We start from the raw sequence: 23,995 nt of genomic DNA, 5'->3' as shown, positions 1-23,995 counted from the left end.
GGGTGATTGCTCGACCTCTCTGAGTCTTAGCTCCTGCAGGGCACCTGCCCTTCTGGGTTGCTGTGAGAATTTTAGATGCCAAGTGGCCCGCTCAAACTATGACTCACTCTACCCTCAGGAAACAGCTCCCTGGCCCCAACCTTCCCCCAGTCACAGCACAGGGTTTAAAACCCCCCAGAAGCTCCCCAAACCCTGGTTGACTGGAGCTCCCGGGCCCCACCCCCAGGTGCTCTGTGCCTCTCCGATACACTCTGCACCCCATTCAAGAACTCAAAGCCATCTGGCCACAAAAACAACGCTTCTGTCTAAAATCAGACCCAGTGGGGGTAACAAGTCAAGTAAGACGGTTATGGATGCCTCTGGGCCCACTGAGTTTGGCTACCAGAGGGCCGTCCCCAGAGGAGGCAGTTCAGGCTGCAGGTGGCTCACGAGGCAACAAAAGTGTGCACCGCGGGTTAACGAGCAGCAAACAGATGCCGGGTTCATTCCCACATGCAGCAACAAATACACGCGCTCTGTTCTCTGTCAGGATGTTTGCGTCCGGGCTAAAATTGCCTCCTCCGTCCAATTTGCAGCAATTCGGCTCAGCACAGTGCGACCAGGAACTGGGCTCCTCTCAGGACGGCTGGGGGCTGGCCTGACAAAGGCCCCTTCACTCGGGGACTGAAGGAAGGACGTGTGGTGGATGGGGAAGAAAAGGGCTGTCATTTCATCAGACAGAGGGGGAGACTGTCTGCAGGTGGGAAGCGCCGTCCGACACGCAGAGCAGACAAAGTGCTCTTTCTCCTGGGGAAGCTGGGTGTGAGAGGCTTCCGCACCCCAGGCCAAGCCGCTGGGAAACGGATGGGGAGAGGCTACCTTCTCAGGCCCACCCCTGGCACCCTCACCCTGCCACTGCCCAAACCTGGGCCCCCGTGAAGGCAGCCTGACAGGCCAGCCTCACCCGCAGACAAGACAGAGATTCAGTGCCCAAGACATAAACCAGTGTGGCCTATTAGTCAGCTCATCGGCAAGCGTTGTTGAATGCCCATTTGTCCATTCACGTGCCCCGTGTCTACCAAGTGCCGACCTTGGGCCACTCCACAGGCCTGGCTGCGGGGATGCAGAGGTAAATGAAGCCCACAGCCCAGAGCGCGTCGACTCCTGAAGGATCCACAGTCAGGAGCTTACAATCTAGCACAAGAGCTGGGCAACGCAGAGCAAGGGGGGGCCCTCCGGAGCTTGTCCCGCCCACTTAGCATAGCGCTTGGGGTAAGGTGAGCCCACAGTGGACTTGGATACATCTGCTTCCGTTAAGGGGCGTCATTCCACTGGACTCAACAGTGAAAACGACGGCCGCTGCCTACTGAGTGCCTCTCGCGTGCAAGCTAGAGCTTTCGCTCTGATCTGTGTCCTACAGGCAAGGGACGCTGAGGCTTGGGGAGGACAGACAACTGTCCCCAGACCACACAGCCCATCAGTGGAGGAGGCAAGAGCTGAGCCCAGGTCCTTGTGCCCCAAGTGCCATGCCCCTCCCCCCTCACCACCCAAGCAGAGGAAGGAGCACCCATGTCCCCCCTCACCCAGCCCCAAGTCACCCGTGGGTTCCCCCAAGGAAAAGCACCACATGACCGATGACCCAGGGATCCTCTTCACAGCCTGGCACGGTGTGTGACAAGTTGTCAGTGAGCAAAATATTTGCTTAGCCGAAGGAATGTGGCAAAATAAACTCGAGGTAAGAGGAGGTGGGAGGTGGGAAAGAAAGACGGCCCAGAGTCTTCCCGGAAGGGTCAGTGAACACAGATGTTTTTGTTGCCTCAGAACATGTAATCCCAAGGAGAGGAACAAGTCTGAGCACCAACAACAGATGTTATGTCCACCGGGGAGTAGGCACCGGGCCTGCCTCAGTGTGTCACACGGGCACCTAAACAGGGAAACCTCTCAAGTACGAGATAAGCCCCCCCCCCCTCCCCAGGTGGGCAGCCTGAGGCTTGCGAAGGCCCTTCTTCTGGCCCTTACAGCCCAAGAGGTCCTCTGGCCCTTTCACAGCTCAGCAGCCCCTGCGGGCATGCTCAGGACAGAAGGCTGGCCAGGACAGGGACAGACGGGCCACCAGACTCCAACGCCTCTTCACAGGCCCTCGGCCTTCTGGGAGAAGCACTCTCCAAACCCTCCATCCCTTCCTACCTCTTTTGTTCCTTCTGCCATTGTCTCCATCTGCCTGAGGCTGTGGAGGGTGGGCGGGGCGGGGCAGAACATTTAGGAGCAAAATCCAAGTTCTTACAAAAACAGGAGCCATAAGAGACCCTCAGGATCGCCTCATCCAACCTCGTCTTTCTGGTGGGCAGACCGAGGCCCTTCAGAATTAACCGTTGGAAAGTGAGGTCGCTGGTACTCCAAAAGTCTTCCTTTCCCTCCCCTCCCCTCTGTTTCTTCCCATCCTCCTCCTTCTACAGGGGGAGGAGAGGGAGCATTTCTGGCCCCACTTTTCTCTTAACCCTAAGCTCTGCCTCCCTATGTCGTGTCCCACGGAAAAATCACCACCTCCGCGTGGACACGTCTCAGTGCCCCTGGCTCCACGCTGCCTCCTCCTCATCCCAGTGGCATTCTCGCCACGGCTACGGAGGGAGGAGAGGGGTCCAAAACAAGTCAGCCTCGCCTGTCATAGCAGGCGCCATCTATTGAGCGCCTAAGAGGTTCTGAGTGCTCATAGAGATCCTCGCAAGAACCATACAAGGCAGCTGTTTTTAGAGTTCACATTTCCCCCATGAAGAAAGTGAGCTTGGCGAAGTAAAGAGGATTGTCCAGAGCCACCGAGCGAGTGCCAGATGGAGCTGGGATTCAGCCTGCCTTTGTCCAACTCTAAGCTCAGCTATAAAGTTCACAAGCCTGGGTTTAAGAGACCAAAGCCAGCATTCAAATGAGTGCTGCCCCTCTGCGGTGGGGCGGGGGCAGGGAATCACACGTCTGCTCCAGCGCGGCAATAACTCAAAGCATTTCTGGAACTTTCTTTGGAAATCATCAACAAATTTACACCCCGCCCAGAATTCAGATTCAATGCATCATAATCACATATTTGGGAGACCAGAAATACCTTCCCCTCGTTGGCTTTCTCTCTTATTCATTACAGTGGCCTGGAAACCACCTCGGGAAGTTTCCTAAAAGCCAGCTAAGTTGCAAAATGCTGAGATGTCACTCCAGGAACAGTCAGGAGAACACGCCGATGCCATCACAGGCCTGTTCCCGGGAGACCCTCCCTTTCCAGGCAAGGATGCAACACTCAGCCTGTCTGTCAGGCCCGCACTTGTTCCCGGCATTCTGTGATGCTGGGCACGGAAGTGCATTGGCAGAAATAAACATAAAAAGGTCCCCGTCCTCTTGGGCCCTCAACAGAGGGACTGTACTTCAGGCAATTCTGCAGAGGGCCTCGACTGCCCCAAGCACCACAGATGCAAAAATGACCAGCATACAGTCTCACGCTGCAGGAACGCTGCAGGCCAGCAGGGGGCAGGCATCCCAGCCACCCCTCCGGAAGTTGGGTGGACTAGAGCAGCAGTCGTCAACCGGTGGTCCATGAGGTCCGAAAGGTTGGCGACCGCTGGACTAGAGTGAAGAGTTAGGGAAGGTGGAGTGGCCACCTTGAAGGTGGCTGTCCATGTTAAGAAGAGTCATGGTCTATGGTCCATGTTAGAGAAAGAGTCAGTCACCCAAAGGTGACCAAATTGAAATAATAACAAACGCTCACATAGCACTCATTACGCATTAGGTGCTACTCTCAGCAATGACACCTATTATCCTCCCAACTCCATGAAGTGGTTACTATTATTAGTCCCACTTTCCAGGTGAGTAAACTGAGGCACGTGGAGGTTTGGCAACTTGACAAAAGTCTCAAGGGCTGCAAGTCGCAGAACTATGGTTTGAGCCCAAGTAGTCTGGCTCCAGAGGGCATGCTCTTGATAATGACACTGAACTAAGGAGAGATGATGCTCATTTGGACATGTAGGTTCTGGTCCACTGGGTCTTAGAAAAGCAGCCCCATTACTCAGGCTCTTACTCAGGTTCGCTCCCCTGTTATCTCAGCAGTGAAGTCTTGAACTCGCTCTGCTAACACATGGTATCTGAACTGGGCAGGATGGGCTAACGTCACATCTCCAAGGCTGACACACCTCACCACAGGGAGGAAGACCAGCCTCTGCCAACCCTTCCCCTTGCGCTCTTACTGTGACATCCAGCGGTTCTCAACCTGTGGGTCGCGAGCAATGAAAACACATCCTGCATATCAGATACTTACATTACGATTCACAACAGGAGCAAAATGACAGTTATGAAGTAGCAGTGAAAATACTTTTATGGTTGGGGGTCACCACATGAGGAACTGTATTAAACTGCATTAGGAAGGTTGAGAACCTCTGTGACCTAGGCAAAGAGCCACTCCAGGGAATATTCAAAGCAGGAGAGAGCTGGGGGCAGCCAAGCTTCCACCCTGAGGAGCCCCTGTGACTCCGCCACCCGGTAATACCATGGTGGAGGAGAAAGGATGGTCACGTGGCCACAGCCGAGATGCCCTTTTCTCTTTGGAATGTGGGTGGGAGGCAATGAAGCTCCTTGGTCCCCTTGTTCCTAAAGGCATTTAAGAAGCAGAGTCAAGCCGAAGGCAGGGACCCGAAAGGGGAGATTGAAGGAAGCCCAGAGCAGCACAGGAAGCGACTCAGAGTCAGCATCTGGAGCCAGAAAATCCTGGGTTCGAAGCAGCTCTGCCACTTATTTACCAATGCCCCTTGGACAAGCGCCATAAGCACTGTAAACCTCAGTCCTCAGTTTCAGCTCATCAATAAAACAGAGATAACAGTAGTAATACCTACAACATAGGCTTTTTGAGATCATTAACTGAGAAGCCATGGAGAGTGCGTCACACTGCATGGGACAGCTGGCAGTACCCCATAAGCATCCAGTGTTGCTACGGGGTCATGGTCATCATTAACTACAGCAGAGCCCGCTGTGGATGGCAGAAGCCCTTCCCCTAGTATCCCCCCAGCATGGCAATCCAGAGCCCTTTCTGCAAATCCATTCCCTATTCCTCCTGGGTGCGCTACTACGTTTCCCAGGATCCCTTGCAGCTAAGGTACCATGTGACTGAGTTCGGATCACTGGACTGGGTGGGCAGAAGTGAGGTGAATGACTTCCAGGACTACTCCCATGGATCCACACCCCATGGTCCTCCCTTCTCATTCCCATTGTGTCAGTTGGATGCTGAGGATTCAGCAGAGACCTGCAGGGCCCCCTAGAAGATGGCAGATCCAGAGGTGTAAGGAGCCAAGGTCCCTGAATGACTGCATGAGCAGTCTCTCCACGTGGCACCTCATCCTCCAGGGCCCCTCCATGTGGCCTGGATGTCTCAGGGTGGTCAGACTTCTTACATATGGTGGCTGGCTTCTCAAAAGCCAATGTTCCAAGAGACCAAGAGGGAAGCTGCACGGGTCCTTCTACATACTCTCAGAAATCACAGCATCCTTCCCACCAAATCCACTGGTTATGAGCAAGTCACAGAGCTAGCCCTGACTCAAAGAGGGGACTGCCTATGAGCATGAACACCAGGCACTGTGTTCACTGATTCTTTGAACACTAAGAATCATTATTATTATTGGCCACATTCTTATTGATCCCCTTACTACGCGGTCTCCAGGACCCCCTGGAGGAGGCAAATGAGATCAAAGGAGGAAAATGACTGACCCTACCCACAGGAGCATCAGATAGATGGTGCTCACATGGGCAGAGAGGACAAAGAGAGCGGGAGGATCAGGAAAGAGCAGACCTGACTCAGGTGGATGGAAAACACCTGTGGCTCAGGCCCGGGCACCCTGCGGTGATGACCAGGCAGCTCCGCAGTAAAACCAGCTGCTGACCGTGCCAGGTCAGCACTGGGACTACGCGGCAGTCCAGCGCACCAGGGCCTGGGAAGGGGCAGTGGATTGTGGACCTGTTTACTCTGGCTCGACCTCCTCACCCAGGACCAGCAGGCACCATGACCAGCAGAAAGGCCAGTTATGCAACCGCCCTCGCAGCAGGCTGCCAGCCTCAGAGACCCGGCCTGGCTGCCAGGCCTGGTAGAGCGACTGCTGTGGCCTGGGCTCGGACTGCCATTTTCCATACAGGCGCAGGATGCTCTGCTGACAAACACCTGGGGACAGCGGGCGCCATGGGAGCGAGCTAAAAATAGCACAACTGGCAACGGAGAGGCCTTTTCTAAATCCGCGGGGACCTGTTTTTGCTCATCCGTGGGCCTTAAGACGCACACGGGTTGGTACCTGAGCATTCTCTCTTCTCAAAGAACAAGTGTGGGGCCTGGGAGGCCTCCTCCTCCAGGTCAGCAGCTGTGCAGTGGTCAGAAGTCACAGAAACAGCCTGTCCTGGGGCTGGGGCCACCTTCACACCCCCATGTCCACCGCAGGCTCTCTAGCCACCCCTGTCTGACCAAGTCTCAGTGTTTGCCAACTTTTCTGAATCTCAAGTGACTGATGTTTCTCTTACTGTTGGGCCTCTCACTGTTTAATTTCTCGGCGAGAATATTATACCAGCCCAGCCAGACGCCTAGAAGAGCCACGCCCGTGGACGTGCGGGCTGTGCACTGCACAACTCCAGGGCATCCTTGGTGACCACAATGTGAACGGTACCCCTGCAATCACACAACGTGGTGACGGGCGTTGCCAGGGAAGAAACAATGTTTTACACAACCCCGAGCCCTCAGAAGAGGACAATCATGCAAACAAGGACTCCTGGACTGACCAGCTCACTTCTTGCCTCCAAACATTCCACGCGTGAGGTTCAGCAGGCACAAGGCCCCAGTGCCCAAAGGTCTAGAAAGAAATCCATATTGTGATACAATAATGCATTTCCAGGCCATGGAGGTGGAGAAGGGCAAGGATCGATCTTCCTGAGGCAAGGGAAGATTCATGGCCACTGAATGAGTTCCCTCCGCCTTCTGCGGAGTGTGCAGATTAAATTCTTTGCCCCACCGACATCCGAAATGTACTTTATTTATAAGAGATCGGGGAATCCAAATATGTTTATTTGCTTTTCATAGAATTCCCATGCTCTCAATCACACAGTTTCAGAGTTTGAGATATGAGCAAATGGCATGTGGACATAATTCTGCATCAGGATGGTTAGGGTCACAGGCTAATGGGCAAGACTGCTGGTGGGTGTCAAACATCTCCCATCCTCCAGATCTCCTGCATGTGCGCGCGTGCTCACGCGCGCGCGCTCTCTCTCTCTCTCTCTCTCTCTCTCCCCCCCGCCTCTCAAATTTTAAAAATATGTTTGAATTCTGCATACTACTCCTCATACCTTCCATGTATGTGTTAATGTTAAAAATCGTGTTTTTATCAAGGAAGACCAACAGTCAGAAAAATGCCCCAATATGTACTCCATGCCTCACATATTCCTCGGTGCAGGAACATGGGTACATAGTTCATAAAGCACAACTGGATTATCTGATGTGAATGCCATCGCAGCCCTGGAGATGTACCGTGAGCAACCTGCACGGCTGCACACAGCACACTGCCTATCAGGTAGAAAAGGTAATTCCCATTTTCCAGCAAAGGAAAGCCAGACTTAGAGAGATTAAAAGGACTAGGTAACCTTTAAGGTTTGTTTCTATCCCGATAGAACAGAATTCTCTAAACTAGGCAGAGGGATCTCACATCTCATCTGGGGATGGTGCTTGAGTCTCAACACAGACTCCTCTTTTCGGTCCTATCTGTGGCCTGAGCTTCTCTCACTGTGTGCAGGGCTGAGCGGAGCGGAGCCGACCTGCCGTTGCAGGGGGTATAATTCTAGGCACACAGTGCAGGGGTTAGATGTGTGGGCTCCACTGTCGCCTGCCAGGATTGAATCCCGCCTCTGCCCCTCATTAGTGTGTGACCCTGGGCAAGTTATTCAACCTCTCCATGCCTCAGTTTCCTAGTCTGTAAAGTGAGGGTGATAATATTTATCATGGGGCTCTCGTGGGGATTAAATAAGATAACACAAATAAAGAACTTAGAAACTACCAGATACACAGTAAGCATTCAATGCTTGCTATATAAAACTTTTTTAATAATTTTATTCTCTATGCCTCAGTTTTCTAATCTGTAAAATGGGGATTATAAACGTGTTTGCGCCATAGGATTGTTCTTGATGTTTAAATCTATATATATATAAAACCCTAATATGCAAATAGACCAAACAGCAGAACAACCGAACAACCTCTGGCTATGACGTGCACTGACCACCAGGGGGCGTGTGCGAACCATGGCGGGCATAGGCCACGGCGGGATGGTGGAGCAGGTGAGCAGGGGTGCCAGACCAAGGGGGGGTGCTGGTCCTTATCATCAGGGCGAGCCTCTGGTGGTTACTGAAAATTCTTTGCTCCTACGCGCCACAGCCCCACCCAGTGCTGGCACCCACTGCTGGCACCGGCCCCAATCACTCCACACCGTCAGCAGGTGCAAGCGAGGGCCGGTGCCTTCCACGTGTGGGAACTGCGGTGATGGAAGCTGGGCTGCCAGCAGAAAGGGGACTGGGGGCTGCAGCGGGAGGGACTAGGCGGGGGCGTGGAGGGTGGGCTGAGACCCGCCCCTGTGCCCACCACAGCCTCGCAGCCCACAGTTCCTTTCAAGGTGCACAAATTTGTGCACTGGGGCCCTAGTAACATAAGAAAAACATAAGGAGTTTTAACATAATGCTTGATGCTTGATGCATAGCAACTATTCAAAAAAAAAAAAAAAATTTTTTTCCCAAAGAAAAAACTCCAGTCCACATAGAAAGACTTACCAAAACAAAAAAGCACTAAGTGTGGAGACCAATGTGATGCCTGAGGAGGAAGAGGAAAAGGCTAAGAAGAAATGTTTGAGAATCAAGTGCTGTTTCCTACAGCAGGTGACAGAGAGGATATATTAGCGATGAGAGCTCTCTGTTTCACTTCATTCTCTCTGAGGTCAGGAAGCACAGAGGAGCAGAGTGAGCAGGCGCTGGTGAGCTGGGGAGGAGAGAACAGGCACGCCTCACTCGCCAGTTTCTCTTTCCACCATTAAAACCGTTTCAAAGCCCTGCCTGGCACTTAAATAGCATCATCCCTAGAGATAGCTGTTTCAGTTTCATTACAGACTGTGTTCATAGCATACAAATAGAAGCCTTCATGATTTTATTAGTTTCCATGCAACTCAGGAGAGATTTGCATGGTAACATTTCAGCTCCTGATTTAAAGAAGGGGCCAATTAAAAATAGCGTGCTTGCACTGCCTGTCACTGGGAAATGAAGAGGTTGCCCGAGTTTTCAAATGCTCTGTCATACATATCTGGTTCATGTCCATAAATCACGTATTCAGCACTTGTAGGATAGGTCTGCCTCCCCCCCACCCCCACCCCACCCCACCCCCTCCCAGAAGAGTTAAACTATAAGACAGAAAAAGCTAAGGGAGTAATTTTGTAATTTTGTCTGGGGTTCCTCAAGTCCTACAGAATCACCAATTCACTCAATAATACCCAAAGCTACACCTGGTACCCTGTGGCTCTGGGAAGTGTTCGTGTAAGGTATCTGTGACAGGTTAAAATTTAATACATGGCCCAGGAGCATAATCTAATTGATGGTATGTAACCTAAGAGACTATTCAGTAAGTTCTGCCGTACTAGCAACTGATGAGTTGCGAGAGGGGGGGGTGGACTGAGGTGGGGGTTCAGAAGTGATTGAGTATGGGAGAATCACCCCTTCAGACACTCCCCTTGGCCACAGAAGCTGCGGTCATCTGGGCCCCCCTTCTGGCAGCTGGAATGCTCCGTGGAACAGGGCTGAGATGAACATTCTTGTTCTGGGGTTGCTTCCGAGGCAGGTTAAGAAAAGCATCAAAGTTAAGTTGATTTGCATGACATTCTCTTTAATTAGATGTTTCTTTTTATGCCCAACCTCAACACAGCCAGGCCTATCACAGTCTGACCTATAATTGAAGACCTTTTTAACTTTTCCTCCACATCAAAACTTAAAATTTAAACCTCAATAGTAGTATGGCTATAGCCTTAGAAGTAACAATATAGTCACAAAAGCCTGCTTCTGAGACCTTTTTTAATGACAAGTTTGATGGCATTTCCGATGGGGTCTGTGTCCCCAGATTGTAATTCTTAAATATGCCATCTCATCAAAGCCAATACTGAAGTTTTGGGTGTCAATCACATGTCACTCTTGTGATTTCTAGAACTGCTCCCTGATCTCACTGCCCTGAGTAAGTTACTCCTGGGTTCATCAGGTACAATGAGAGCATCAAAATCTGATTTAAGAAATGGCTGCGTATTGAAATCATTGAGTCGGAGAGCATGTTAACATATGAGAAAACTGGGGCCCAGAGACAGTGACCAGCCTAAGACGCCATAGCCGTGCACACATCAACATAAAAAACCCAGTAGTCCCTTCACTTCCCCTAAGAATAAACACCAGGAAACCAGAGTCTGTGGCAGAACGAGGGTTGTTCCGTCTGCTCTTCTGCTCCCAGTGTGGATGCCATCGAAATCGAACCAGGCCCACCTGGCACTTCTCCTGGGACTGCCAGTTACCAATGCTCAGAGGAAGGATGGCGGCCGCCCCACCAACAAAGGTGAGCGCCGTGGTGGAGAATGTGTCCGGGAAGCAAATGTGCCCAAAGATAACGGGGGTCATCTCTAGGAGGTGGGAATTGAAAAAAAATTTCCTTTTTAAAAAATTGTGGTAAAATAGACAAAATTAACCATCTTAACCATTTCTTAGTGTACAGTTGAGCACACATCATTTTACATTCCCACTAACAGTGCACAGTGTGTGGAAACCTTCGCGTCCTCGCCAACACTTATTATTTCTGAGTTTTTACACAGTAGTCATACTAATAGGTGTGAGGTGTCCTTTTTTTCCAGCATATTTGCATTGTTCTGCGTAACTTTTTCATTTTGCAAAACTGATATTCTAACCCCATTAAACAACTTGCCATTCCCCAGCCCCTGGTAACCTGCAATCTACTTGCTGTCTCTATCAACGGTGACTACTCTGGGCACCTTCTGTAGGTAGAACCGTACAGTAGTTGTCCCTTTGTGTCTGGCTTATTTCACTCAGCTTAACGTTTCCAAGGTCCATCCGTGTTGTAGCCTGTGTCAATGCGCCCTTCCTTTTTCACCCTAATACTCCGCTGCATGTATACACCACATCCACCAATGGGCACTTGGGTTGTTTCCACCTTTGGGCTGTTATGAATGATGCTGCTGTGCATGGAGGTGTACAAATATCTTCTTTTGGATCTGTGCCCAGAGTGGATCTGCTGGGTCATAATTCTATTTTTTTTTAATTTTTCGAGGAACAACCATCTTGTTTTCCACGGTGGCTGCATCACTTTACATCCCACCGGCAGTGCACAGGTGTCAGGTGTCCAAGGCTCCCAGCCCCACCACCACTTGCTGTTTTCCGGGTTGGATAGAGCAGGCACACTTGCGGGAGTGAGGTGTGAGGTGTCCTTTTCTTTCAGTGCCTCTCTGCACTGCCCACATTTTCAAAAAGAATATACTGTGGCCCTAACTGGTTTGGCTCAGTGGATAGAGCGTCGGCCTGTGGACTGAAGGGTCCCAGGTTCAATTCCAGTCAAGGGCATGTACCTTGGTTGCGGGCACATCCCCAGTGGAGAGTGTGCAGGAGGCAGCTGATCGATGTTTCTCTCTCGTCGATGTTTCTAACTCTCTATCCCTCTCCCTTCCTCTCTGTAAAAAAAATCAATAAAATATTTTTTTTAAAAGAATATACTGTGCATTTAGGGTGAAGGACAAAAGTGTAAAACGCAGAAATTGCAAAAGAAATTTTATGGGGAAAATAGGGTTGCACATGAACTTAAGAAAAGGGTTTCTTTTTTAAGACTGAGGCAAGCCCGTGATGTCTCTGTTGGGTTCAGCTGGAGACGCCATCCCATAACCTTCAAGAATCTTCCCACTGATCAGCTGTGCTGCCACAGTCCACCGGGGGAGTGGCCGTGACTTCTGGGCACCTCGGACAGCCCCTGTAAGCCTGGGAGGAAAGTGCTCCCAGTGCACAGAGAAGAAAAACCATGTCTGAAGCTGTTGCCAGCTGAAGTTGGTCATGAAAACCCCAGCACCTGGATAAACCCCCTCCTTTTTCAGATCTTGCTGCCACGCCTCAGAGCCCTGTCTCTGGTTCTCCATTCGATTACTGCCCCATACCCACTTTCTCACCTGCCAGAGCCACAAAGGGTCCACTCCCCAAGTCACAAGTTCCATCAGAAACTTCTCACAAAGAGGAGCGAGGTTCTCTTGTATAACAAGCCCACAGGGAAGATCCCGGGAAGCCTGGACCCTGGTGCCTGGGTCACAGGGCCACAGGGCCACAGGCCCACAGGCCCACAGAGCAACTAATCAGATGGGACTTCCCACTAGAAAAGCTAAAACCTTCCAAAACTGAAATCACTCTTTCCACTGGTCTTTCTATATCGCTTCACTCCTTGGGGGTAAGGTCCCCTGTCACCATTTATGTAGTAAGACAAAGAGACTAAAGCAAAATCCATCCAATTATATATTTATCCAACCTCTAGCTTCCCTAAGAGAAGTCCTCATTTCCTTCGTGTAAACACCTCCCTGCACCCGTGCCCTCCCTCGCCTTCTCCTCCTGTATGTTCTCTTTTCCACACTGGCTTCTTCCTGCTCTGCACAACAGGGGAAATGGCAGCGCCGGTATCTGGAAGCCCAAGAGAAGAGAAAAGATGAGCAGTTGGGCAGGCATGATCTTCAATTCTAGGTGGCACCTACATTTAAATGACGCAAAAGAGGCTCAAGACTGTCTGTTCTCGCTCCTTTAGTTAGAGCTGACACACAGAAAGCAGAGCCAAACTCGGGCTTCTTATTAACAAAGGATCCACACTCTACATCTGGATTCTTGGCATGGCCCCAAAGCTACATCTGCTCTCGGCCAAGCCCAGCACTAAACTGTGCAGGAAGATAAACTTTGGAGACACAGGCACGCGCCATAATGAAGAGGCGACCTGATGGCCCGGGGGCAGCCAAAACCTCCACCCACAACTTCTGCACAAGACCAGACAGATTTCAGAGGGCAAACCAACAGCCAGATTGGGCCATTTTCCCAAACTTTAAAGAATGGAGCAAAAGGACACCCCAAGAGAGAGAAAGTGTCTTGCACAAGAGCAATACAAGTTATGGGTGTTGTATGTCTCAACAATGCTGCTGACACCTCAATACCGCCCACCTCTGGGTCTTCCTGGGCTGGATTGAGAATTTGAAGCCTATCATCTACAAAGACTTGTTCCAAGGGTCCTGGAAATGAACCAAAACAAAGAGCGACTAATGCAAGGAGAAAGATCTTTCAATTCATTCTAAGGGGCAGGGGATCCCCAATGGAATGGTGGCCTCAGGAGATGGTGGACACCCTCATCTGCTCTGGCGATGGGCAGAGGGCTCCCAGCGTGGCCCAGACACCAGGGTTCTGAGGCTTCCTGCGGGGCTGGGGAGGAAGCAGGACCAGGCCCAAAGCCCCCTTCCACCACTCTGACTTTGTAATCCCACGCACTTCCAAACTTGCAAGATCAAGCCCCTACTTGTTGTCCACTAACCTCCAAACTCCAGCCCCTCTGAACCTGGACTTGGCAGAAACCACTAAGGACGAAGGGAAAAGGATGAGCAAAAGGAAGGAGAGAAGGAAGGAATGTAGGTTTTTCTGCTGAATACCTTGGAAATACCCAGAGTGCACACGGGGATGTGGCCCCTGAGAAAACCTGGTAGGGGGCAAGGGAACAACATAAAGAACACCCTCGCTGAGATGTTCTGAATAACTACGCCTTGGGCCATGGAAAGCATTAGTTACGCAGGTCATGAGCTCTTCCAGGGAGATGGCTCGGAGTTGTGGACCTGGCGTGCCGATTACATTTCCAAATTGGCAATTAGACATAATGTCCCAAAGACAATCACCTAATAATGCCAAACACAAAGCAAATTTCATCTTCAAGTTGCCATGCTTTGGAAGCTGCCCTTCCATCCCCTGCCTGACTCATGCACCTCGTGTACAACTGCTCGTCCTGAACTAACTCCTTGTCAGCCACTGGTCAAGAGAGACCAGGCGGCGTGGACAATTAAAATCCAGGAGTGATTCAGCATCACTTGGTCGCCAAATCAGCTCATCTCATTCACCAGAGTTTCTTAATAGCTTCTAACAAATTACACCCCCTCCCCGCAAAAAAAAAATATATATATACAGCAAAATGTGTTTGCACCTACTACATCCCCACCGAGCTCCCAACAGACATACGTGCTTGCATTTATATGACTCACTTCCCGCCCTCAAGGGGTTCACTGGCAACTCAGAGATCAGACATGTGCATACCCCATGAGAAGATAACTGGGCTCTTTTCCTTCTGACCCTGTCAACTGAAAGTCAGAGCTGGGGTTTGTATCTCCCCTAGCACCTAACTCGGTATGCAGCACACACTTACTGTGCAATGAAAGCAGAAACAACAACCACGGTAACCATAAGATCTGAGCACCGACTGTTTGCTCGGCATTACACTAAGCCTTCTCCATCTGGGCTGCTGGAGATGTCCGTGGGTCCAGTGTACTCCCGGTCTTCCCCTTGGACAATGGAACAACATAAAGAGCACATCTCAAGGAAAAGTCCCTGAGAGAGTGAGCTGCGAAAGACCTTGCTGTGGTGAGAGGAGCTAGTTTCCATTTCATCAGCGGGATTCTGAGAGGTGCCACGGGAGGGCTGCCCAGCACAGGGCCACCCGGCTCTCCCCACTCAGTGACCAGGCCTCCAGCTCAGTCCTTTCCAGTTGAACCTCTGCTTAGGAAGGCCCACCCAGGTCCCGATGGAAAACCAGGCTGGCAGTATTGCTTTGCTCCGACTTCGAACACTCCAGGGGGAGCGGCCAGCAGCTGGCCTCCTGGAGCATCACCACAGCACAGCCTTGGCTATACCACGAGCCTTTAATTTTGCAAGAAGGTGGTTTGGCTGGGCTGCCATCCTGGACTTCAGAAAGCCTCTCCCCTTGCAGTGTGCCCAGCTGGCAGGAGAGAGAGCCCACATGGTGGCCGCACACAGACCACACCCTGTACATCTACAGAACCCTGCTCTGGCCACCACAACCCTACCCCAGACCAGTAGCGCCAGCGGGTTCCTGGGGAGCAGGCGCCCAAACGCTCAGCCTTCGCGGGAGGCGCCCAGGCTGAACCGCAGCACCTCAGAGAGGCTGAGTCTTCTCAACCCGGCCGTCCAGCACAGTGACCCCTCCGCTTCTCATCCCTTCCCACCGCTGAGGAGTGGGGAGTTTCCACACTGAAAAATAGGCCTGTCTTCAGGGAGGGGCTGCCTGAAGGCTGAGGCCCGGATCAGGCCCTCGCTAATCGCACTGTGGTCTGCACAGCACGGCCCTGCCGGTGTCCTGTCAGAAACGCAGAATCTCGGGGCCCACTGTGGACTTTCTGCATCGGAACCTGTACTTCAATGGCTCCTCAGGTGATTCGTGTGCATATTCAGGTGTGAGGAGCCCCAGGATTAGATGGCTAGATGCTCTATCCAGCCCTTGGAGGTGGAGAGCTGACACCCCAGTTGAATATTCCTTGAGCCTTCTATCCAGAATGCTAGGTCACCCTGCCTCTGGGGGGTGGGGCCTTTGAGTTTCCTTCTCCACGTGGCCAGGGCCGGATTCCAGCCACTCGGGAAGCATTTCAACAAAGGAGGCACGCTTGCCCCCACTGCACACAGAATGGCTGTGCGATTTCAGAGGTCCTGCTCCAGGCCTGATCTTGCGTGACCCCCATGCATGACTCCATGAAGACCAATGTTCTCAGCTGGGCCCCGGGAGCTGTGGCATCACAACACAAATAGTTTTTTCCATGGGACTCCACAGCCCCGGAGTCCCAGGAAGGTGGTGGCGGCGGCTGGGATTGGCAGGGTAGCGTGGCCACTGCCTCTGTGAGCTGGGACATCCCTGCTGGCCACTGTGGGAAGGAGGTCCTGGCATTGCAATTCAATGCCAACCTGATTGTTTCGGCACTAGGCCTCTCTGCCCTGCGGAGGGGGTGAGGAGACAGGGAGAAAGCAGGAGAAACTGACAAAGCTGGCATTTACCCCTGCTACCAGGACCCAATGAATGTCCCCATTCAGGGAAGAAGACAGGGGTGAGACCCACTTGGCCTTGACCTAGGAATCCTTCCTCCCCCAGGCCAACTGCCGGGGCAGTTCTCCCTTTCCACCTGATGCCTGTGTGGGCAAGGGCCCTGGGCACCGGAAGCAGGGCCAGCCCATGGCTCACAGTCGCCGTGTCCTCCTAGGAAGTGCTATGAAATGGGGTTAAGGAGAGTACCTACCCCACAGGGCTGTGCTCTATTACAATCCCCAATTTGCAGGTGAGGAAACTGAGGCACATAGTAGTAAGGTCCTTGCCCAAGGTCACAGGCTGACTCTCAGGTATGCACAGCAGGCTCGACCTCTAGGCGCGGCTGCTCTCAGTGAGCACAGTCAGGGGCAGCTTAACCAGTGTCTCTCCTGCAGGATTCCCCAGCCTGGGCTCTCCCAGGGGCACGCAGGTATGCCACGACTCTCCATTTTCTCACAAGGTAACTTCAAGGGCAAGTGATCCACAGAACACACTTCGGGAAACACTAGAACTGGTCCAGGTAGAGAGCATCCTGGTTAAGACACTGTTACCGTGTTGGGAGAGCAGGTCTGTGAGCTCCAGAATGGGGTTAACAGGGCTCTGAGCTGAATTCTTAAAGGAATAGCTGCACCACTGCAAAACATACTGTGAGCTTGAAACTATACCCACAGTCTCTCAACTCCCTCCACTTCCTGACACTGAATCAGAGAGCAGGAAGGGACATGAGGAGCCAGAATTCAAGGGATGGGGGACAGCCACACCTGCCCAACAAACCTTTCACTTCTGATGTGTCTACAGCTCCTGGAGCCCCATCCTGTCAATGCTCATCCAGGGACTTCCGCACCATGATGCACCAGCCATCGTGCCAGGCCTCGTCCACAGAGCCTGCCTTGGCTGCCCTTCCCCAGTCTGCCAGCCCTGCAACAGCCAAATGCCCAACCTCAGGCTGAATTCAGGGTTTGAGACTCTTTCTGGCTCAAAAGTTCTATTTGTTGTAGTCTGTGTCCTACAGGGGCCAAAAGTTAAGGCATCAAGAGAAAATAAACTCACCACTCGGTGGAGCTACAGCAGGTCCCATTTACAGGAGTCCTGCTAACTGCCAGGCATTTGCTGGATGCTACCTGCCCATTATTGTCACTCCTTGTAAGAACCCTACAAAATAATCATCATTATGCTCTTTTTACAGATGAAGAATTCAAGGATTGACATGGTTGCCAGACAAAGATGCCCTACTGATAGATGTGAGATCCAGGATTTGCACGTGGGTCTGACTATAGTCTCTACTCCAGTGTGTATTTCCATAAAGAGAGCCAGGCACGAGAAGCAAGAGCTGTCTGGATGAGAGCAGGTCAGCTGGAGTGGGACTGAGAACTTCTCCAAGGCCTAAGTGATCTCATCCTGTGAAGGAGCCTGTGAAGGTCGTCCGATGCAGCTGACCCCCAGGACGCGCGAGATGAGACACGAGGGCCAATGTGCATCGAGAATTCAGAGGCCCTGAGGCTCCAGCCATGATTGGATGCATCAGGCCAGACCCTGGGTAATTACCAAGCCATAATGGGATCTGATATTTATATTAGTCAGGAGCCTGACAGAGAACACGTGTTGTTTTTTCAGACACAACCATGGAGACAATACCTCAATAATTCACTACATGCAGACCAGCCTCAATCAAGCCCAAACTTCTACAGGGGAACAGCTCTAGCTCAGGACAGTAGGGAGGACACCACAAGAGGCCCCTCAGCAAACCAAAGCTCCCCAGGAAGTCGGTCTCGGCTTCCAGACCAATTGAAAAAAAAAGGAGACTGTGTGCTGGACGAGGGGCAGGAGATGGAGAGAAAGGCACAGGGACTCTCCGAGGCTGAATTCCTAAAGGAATGGCGGCACCATCGCAAAACACACTCTGAGCTAGAATTTTACCCAGTCTCTCAACTCCTTCCACTTCCTGAAACTGAGTCAGAGAGCAGGATGGGACATGAGAACACAGAATTCAAAGACCACGTTTTAAACACAAGAAAAGAGAGACCAGAGAGGTTAAGTGACTTCTTCAAGGTCACGGTCTTCTTCAGGCTGCCGGAGCAGCTCCCTGTTCACTCCAGTTTGCTTCTGGATTGGACCTCAAAATGTCACGGCCCAGTCAAGAGAGAGCTCTGATGAAACGCAACAGAAAAAAAAACACAATGTGACCAAGAACAGAAAAGGGCATAGCACTGAAATGACTGTGTCCAAGGTCCCAATAGGAGGGGAATGTGATTCATGTTCCTTTTTATTTCCTAAAAAGAAAAACCCACATACAATTCTTTTCAAAATAATAGAGTCATTCACCGTTTGGGATTCAGAGGCCAAAGGTACTACCGATGCACCCACAGCCCCAGGTTCCTTTGATCAAAAAGGATGGTGTGGTCCCAGAGACCCAAAGCCTGTGACTCCACAGCTCCCTGCCAAAACGTACCTCCAGGGTAATTTCTGATGCTAAAAAGACGAGCCTTCCAATGGACCCCAGCTCCTGGCCAAACCATCTTGGGAATGAATGAAGATGAGGGGGAACACCTGTGAGGACCAGTAGAACTCTGGGGAAAAGCAGCCCAGGTTTGCTTGAGAAACCCAGCAATAAAGTAATTATTCCAAGTTCAAGCCTAATGCATTCTTCTGTATACCAAATACTTGGAAAGAAAAAAGAATGAAGGGCAAAAAAATTCATGACTACAATGGACATCAAGGATAGAAAGAGTAGCTTACAAAATGCCTAAGTTCTTACCACTTGGTTAAAGAGCTGGCTACACAAGGTTTAATTGAGCAAATCCAGAGGCAGGTAGTAAGAGATTCTGGGCATGGTTTAAAACGAACTCTGATGGTCTCAAAAGCGCCCAGACCTTGTTCTACATTGCCTCACATCTTCCCAACCAACTGCAAGCATCTCTGATTTTTTTGTAGAAATTTCTAGTTATGTTAACTCAGAAGGTCTTAGAGCTACAAAATATAGCCTAATTATAGGGATTATTTTATTTTTCTAATGATCATTGCCAAAAATCTATTATCTTGAGAAAACTGACAGAAGTTGTGCTTGGTCTTCACTCGGGAAAGAGATTCTTCATGTGAACGATATGATTAGCATTTCATCCCGGGCACTGCAGTGGCACTTATGTATACTAGTATATATCCTAGAGTAGAAAGATGTTAGAGAGTGCTTAAATCCCCAGGACTTACAAAACACCCAAACTTACTTTGATTCATTGAAAAACAAAGTTTTCATTATCATCAAGATTGCTCAGTCGCTTATGGATAAGAAAACTGTTAAAAAGTTCACCAAAATCACTCAGTCTACAAAACATTTTAGATGCACACAACCATAAGCTACCTTTCCCCTCAGGGCAGACACGGAAACTCAGCAAAGGAACGTACACTTCAGGGATGAAGACTCTTGGGGGGGGGTGGGTAGGAGAGGAGAGTAAATGTATGGTTAAGAAGGTCTGTGAGTGAGCGGTGGTAAAGGGGAGAGCAACGCTAGGGACATGGTCTCAGGGTCTCATGGTTAGGGTTCTGCTTAATCTGGTGGCTGCTCTGGAAATTGGGAGGTTTTCCACCGTGACAAAGTAAGGAGAAACCTCTGTCGCTGAGGCGGTAACTCCAAAGGAAACAGGCCAGCCCAGTACCTGGAGGCTTCCGGGAGAAGTGGGAGAGGAAGAGAGTGAGGGCTTTAATTGTTCTCCCTTATTTCCAACACACCAGTATTTTCCAAAACACGAACGTGCTGCCACAAAACACAGCTGAGCTTCAGCACCCAACAGGATGTATAATTAATGAGGAGAGCGGGGTTCAGTTCACTCTGTGTCACCCGGAGCCCCTGTTTCCCTGCCTCTTCCTGGAGCGACTAAGGAGCCTGCGACAAGTTGCTGTGCCCTGTAGAAGTCTGAGGGGCCCTCGGATGAACTTGCCTGGAAAAGGTGTGAACATTCCCAGGGGGATGTCCCTCTACCTGGCACTGCTCCCCTATCCCCCTCCATCTCCCCTCCCCCTGAAAATGCTGGCCCTGGGAGGTCCCCCAGGATGGGAACTACTCAAACAGAAGGCAGCTGGGGTCACTTTTTCCAGTTCTTTCTTTTATATTCTGCAGTTTTCTATGCCCCCCTAACCTTCAGTCAGTGGGGGCAGGGGGGCAGCGGTCAGTCTGTAGCGACCCAGCGACAGACCAGGCAGTGAGCCCGGCAACCAAACTAAAGCCAGTGAGCCTCGGTGCTGGTGGGCGTCTCTGCGCCAGGAATAGCCAAACCCCACATCCAGCCACCCCGGAAACGTCGGAGAGGAGGCTCCGCGTGAAACCGCGGCCTCCGCGGCTCCCAGGCGGACCTCCCACCCCAGCTCCACGTTGCTGGTGGCATTGCCAGGGACCCAAAGGAGGTGGCATGGGGGCGAGAATACAGATGCCCCAGAAGATGGGGTGGGGGTGGGGGGGGGTGTTTCACGAGAATATCTAAGGGATGAAGAGGGAGGTGACATCAGATGTGTGACCTCGCCACACTCCTCAAGTGCCAACCTCCCTGAGTTACCTCCAAAACTGGGGTACATCTCCCCAACTTTTCTCGCCCACACCCAGGTTCCCCCACTTCCTCGGGCCCTGTTCCTCCCCAGGGATTCCCTAGTCCAAAGGGTTTTCTCCTTTGCCGAAAAGATCTTCCCTTTCTTCTGACTCCACGAACTCAACTCCCAACAGGTTTCTGAAGTGCGGGCTGCCGTGCTCCCCTCGCCCACCGCTAGGAGCCGGGCGGCGGCGGTGAGCCCTGGGGCACACGCACCCAGCGCCCCCGGCTTCCACGTTAGCTCTCCCTGCCCCGCGGCACCGCGCCCGAGCGGCACGCGTCCCCCACCCCGGCCGCCGCCGCAAACGACCCCTCCAGTAAACGAGGGGACGGGACTGGGCGTCCGCGTCCCGGGGCGTACCGGCGGGGGGCAGCTACTCGCCTCCCGCGCGCCGCCCGCTGCCCCAATCCGAGGGCGCGGGGAGCGCGGAGGGCAGGGAAGGCGGCGAGGGGCAGGCGGGCTAGGATGGAGGGACGCACGGCGCGGCGAGGAGCGAGGAGGTGGGATGCTGGGGACGCCGAGGAGCGGCGGGGCTAGCGCAGGGGGCGGGCGCCCGGGGCGCGCCTTACCTTCGTCTTGCCCCCGCAGTGGCAGCAAACGGTCCACAGGTACTTGAGCGTCCGCCAGAGCAGGATGATGAAGAGGCCCCCGAAGAAAGTCACCATGGAGGAGGCCAGGAAAGCCCACCACATGCGCTGGCCCCGGCTGTCGCACGGCACCTCCATGGTCACCGGGATGATGAGCGCATCCATCTTGGGCTCGTGGACCGAGGACGAAGAAGAGGAGGAGGAAGAGGAGGAGGAGGAGGACGCGTCTAGGCTGAGATGGTTCGCGTGGATATTGCTACTCATTCTAAGACTGCTGCCTCCGCCGCCGCCGCCGCCGTCGCCGCCGCTGCTGCTGCCGCCGCCGCCGCCACCACCATTTGCCATAGCTAGCAACGGGCAGCGGGCGCAGGGGCTCGGGGGAGCTCCACCCGCCGCCAGCGCCACCCCGAACACCCATCAACAGCCATATTGCTGCTCCTGCTGCCGCCGCCGCCGCCGCGGAGCGCGGGGAGGGGGGCGGGGAGGCGCCTGGGCTCGGGGCGCTGTGCGCGACCTGGCGGGGTGCGCGGAGATATATACAGCCAGCCGCGCCGCCCGCCCTCCCCCCGGCCGCCGGCCCGCCCGCCCGCCCGGGGGGGAGGGGGATGGAGAGCGGGGGCCGCTCCCCCTCCTCCGCACGCGCCCCGCTCTCCCGGAGCCGCGCTGGCCCGGAGCGCGGCTGTTGAGGGGGCGCCGCGGGCCGCCCGCGCCCGGGGTCTGCACCGCCCCCGGGCGCGCCCCGGCTCTATGCGCGGGCCCGGGTGCCCTCGGCGCGGCGCCGCCCGCCGTGCGACACGCGTGTGCGCTGCGCTCCGGCCCGGGACCCCCTCCCCGCGCGCAATTCGCGCTGCTGACGAGCCGCTTTGAGCTTATGAGGCGGCAACTCGTTAATAATGTATCATCGGCCCCCTCCGCCCGGACGCCGGCCCTCCTCTCGCGGCTGCGCCCGGCTCGCGCTCCCCGCCCCTGTGCGCACTGGGCCGCGGCAGGTTCCCCGCGGCCGGTCGCCGGGCGCCGCCGCCGCTAGCCACGCTCCCGGAGCGCGTCGCCACCGCGGAGCCTGCTTGGCCCCCGCCCGCGCTGCCTCCTGCCTCCTCCGGCTCCTCCTCGTCGCCGCCCGAGCCTCTTCGGCGCGCGCCCCGCGCTCCCCGCGGCCGCCAGCAGCTGCAGCAACTGGAGCGGCGCGGCTCAGCCACCGGGGCGGGAGGGAAGGAGGCTCGCTGGCTGCGCGGGGCGCTAAGACTCGGGGCTGGGCAGGGGGCCGGTTGACCCGTCGGCATCGGCCTGGCATGCACCCCTGCCACCCCCCAGTGTCCGAGGCAGAGCACCCTAAGCCCAGGCACTGGACCTCGCAACTCTTCCCCGTGTTCTGAGCCCCCAACAGAGCTCCCTGGAGGTCCCGAAAAGGATGGGTGGGCCCCCATCGCAGGCCTTTTTTCCCAAAGGAGACCCCACTGGGGAGGAGAGGGGTGACCAGCTGTGGACTGGATTCCACAGGCCTCACGCCTTAAGATCTTAGATCCTTGGGATCGGGAGTGAGGAGGACCCTTCTTCAAGGTACACATGCTAGTTCGTCCCCCACCGATCCTTAGTTCGCTCCTCAGTCCCCCCTTCCTAGATTCTCGGGGCCCTGTGCGTGGAGGCAGGGCCATGGGGAGGCTGGGAGGCTGGGAGGCTGGCGAGTGGTCTGCGGCCTTGACAGCAGCAGGTGGTTTTTCTCCTGAAGCGACAGAGGCTGCCTAAGAAAGTAGGCAAGGATGGGCAGGGGGGCCTTGGCCTGGGGCGGCACAGGCTCCAACAGGCAGTTGAGTTCCCTAAAGTCGCTTTCTTTTATCCAGCTCAGCGGTTCTCAACCTGTGGGTCGAGACCCCTTTGGGGGTCGAACGACCCTTTCACAGGGGTCGCCTAAGACCATTGGAAAACATATATAATTACATATTGCTTTTGTGATTCATCACTATGCTTTAATTATGTGCAATTTGTAACAATGAAATTGGGGGTCACCACATCATGAGGAACTGTATTAAAGGGTCGCGGCATTAGGAAGGTTGAGAACCACTGAAGCTGGACTCCATCACATGAGGAGGGCAGCTAGGAGAACGGGTGCTCCAGGCTCCATTCAAGCCCACCTTTCCCCATCAGGGTCTTCCCTCCTCCCCCCTTAAAGATGAGAGTCCGGGTTTGTTCCACAGCCTTTATCTCTTTACCCCGAGGGAGTGCCCCTTCTGATGTTCTCAGAAACTTTGCTCCCGTGTGCTACCAGCTGGGCTACAGGTTTTTCCAGTGCTAATTGAAAGGAAGATGATCGCACTGTCCCCTCGCTGCCCACAGTGGTTCCCCCAACACTTCCAGCTCATTAGTTTAAGTCTAATTGGAATTATCGGGTTCCTTTCAGCCCTTCCTGTGATGAGGGGGAAGTTAGCCTCCTTCATTGTATAGCCATTACTCTGCCTGAGCCGAAGCTCAGCCCCTCCCCTCGCCCTTGAAGGCCCTGGATGCCGGAGAGGACCTGGCAAAGGAGGCCGCGCTGGGCAGAGAGGCTGAAAGGGATGTTTGCAGCTTCTCCTGCTTCATTCAGAACGTATTCATGGTGTTCAGGACACACACCATTAAAGAGAAGCCAAGGTCAAAGGGGAAAATGGAATGAGACAGAGTTCTTGGTGTTTGGTACTCGAAAGCAGTATGTAAAAAGAAG

At 53.3% G+C, this 23,995-nt stretch overlaps 1 protein-coding gene across 24 annotated transcripts in view; it reads right to left on the bottom strand.

Annotated features, from left to right (window-relative positions):
• Positions 1-22,397, bottom strand: part of KCNMA1 (potassium calcium-activated channel subfamily M alpha 1) — a 704,741-nt gene extending 682,344 nt beyond the window's left edge. For 4 of the 24 annotated variants that reach the window (XM_059662263.1, XM_059662264.1, XM_059662271.1 and 1 more), the window contains exon 1: positions 21,283-22,370. In XM_059662263.1, coding sequence (XP_059518246.1) covers positions 21,283-21,645 — 363 coding nt within the window. In that variant the 5' untranslated portion in view covers positions 21,646-22,370. Of the gene's footprint in view, positions 1-21,282 lie in introns of all 24 variants that reach the window. The other 20 variants (XM_059662284.1, XM_059662268.1, XM_059662272.1 and 17 more) reach the window with 13 other exon arrangements.
• Between the last annotated feature and the right edge of the window lie 1,598 nt (positions 22,398-23,995).

The sequence above is a fragment of the Myotis daubentonii genome, chromosome 13 (assembly GCF_963259705.1).
Source record: "Myotis daubentonii chromosome 13, mMyoDau2.1, whole genome shotgun sequence".
Lineage (NCBI taxonomy): Eukaryota > Metazoa > Chordata > Mammalia > Chiroptera > Vespertilionidae > Myotis > Myotis daubentonii.
Note: the sequence above shows the minus strand (reverse complement) of the source record. Positions and strands in the feature narration are given on the sequence as shown.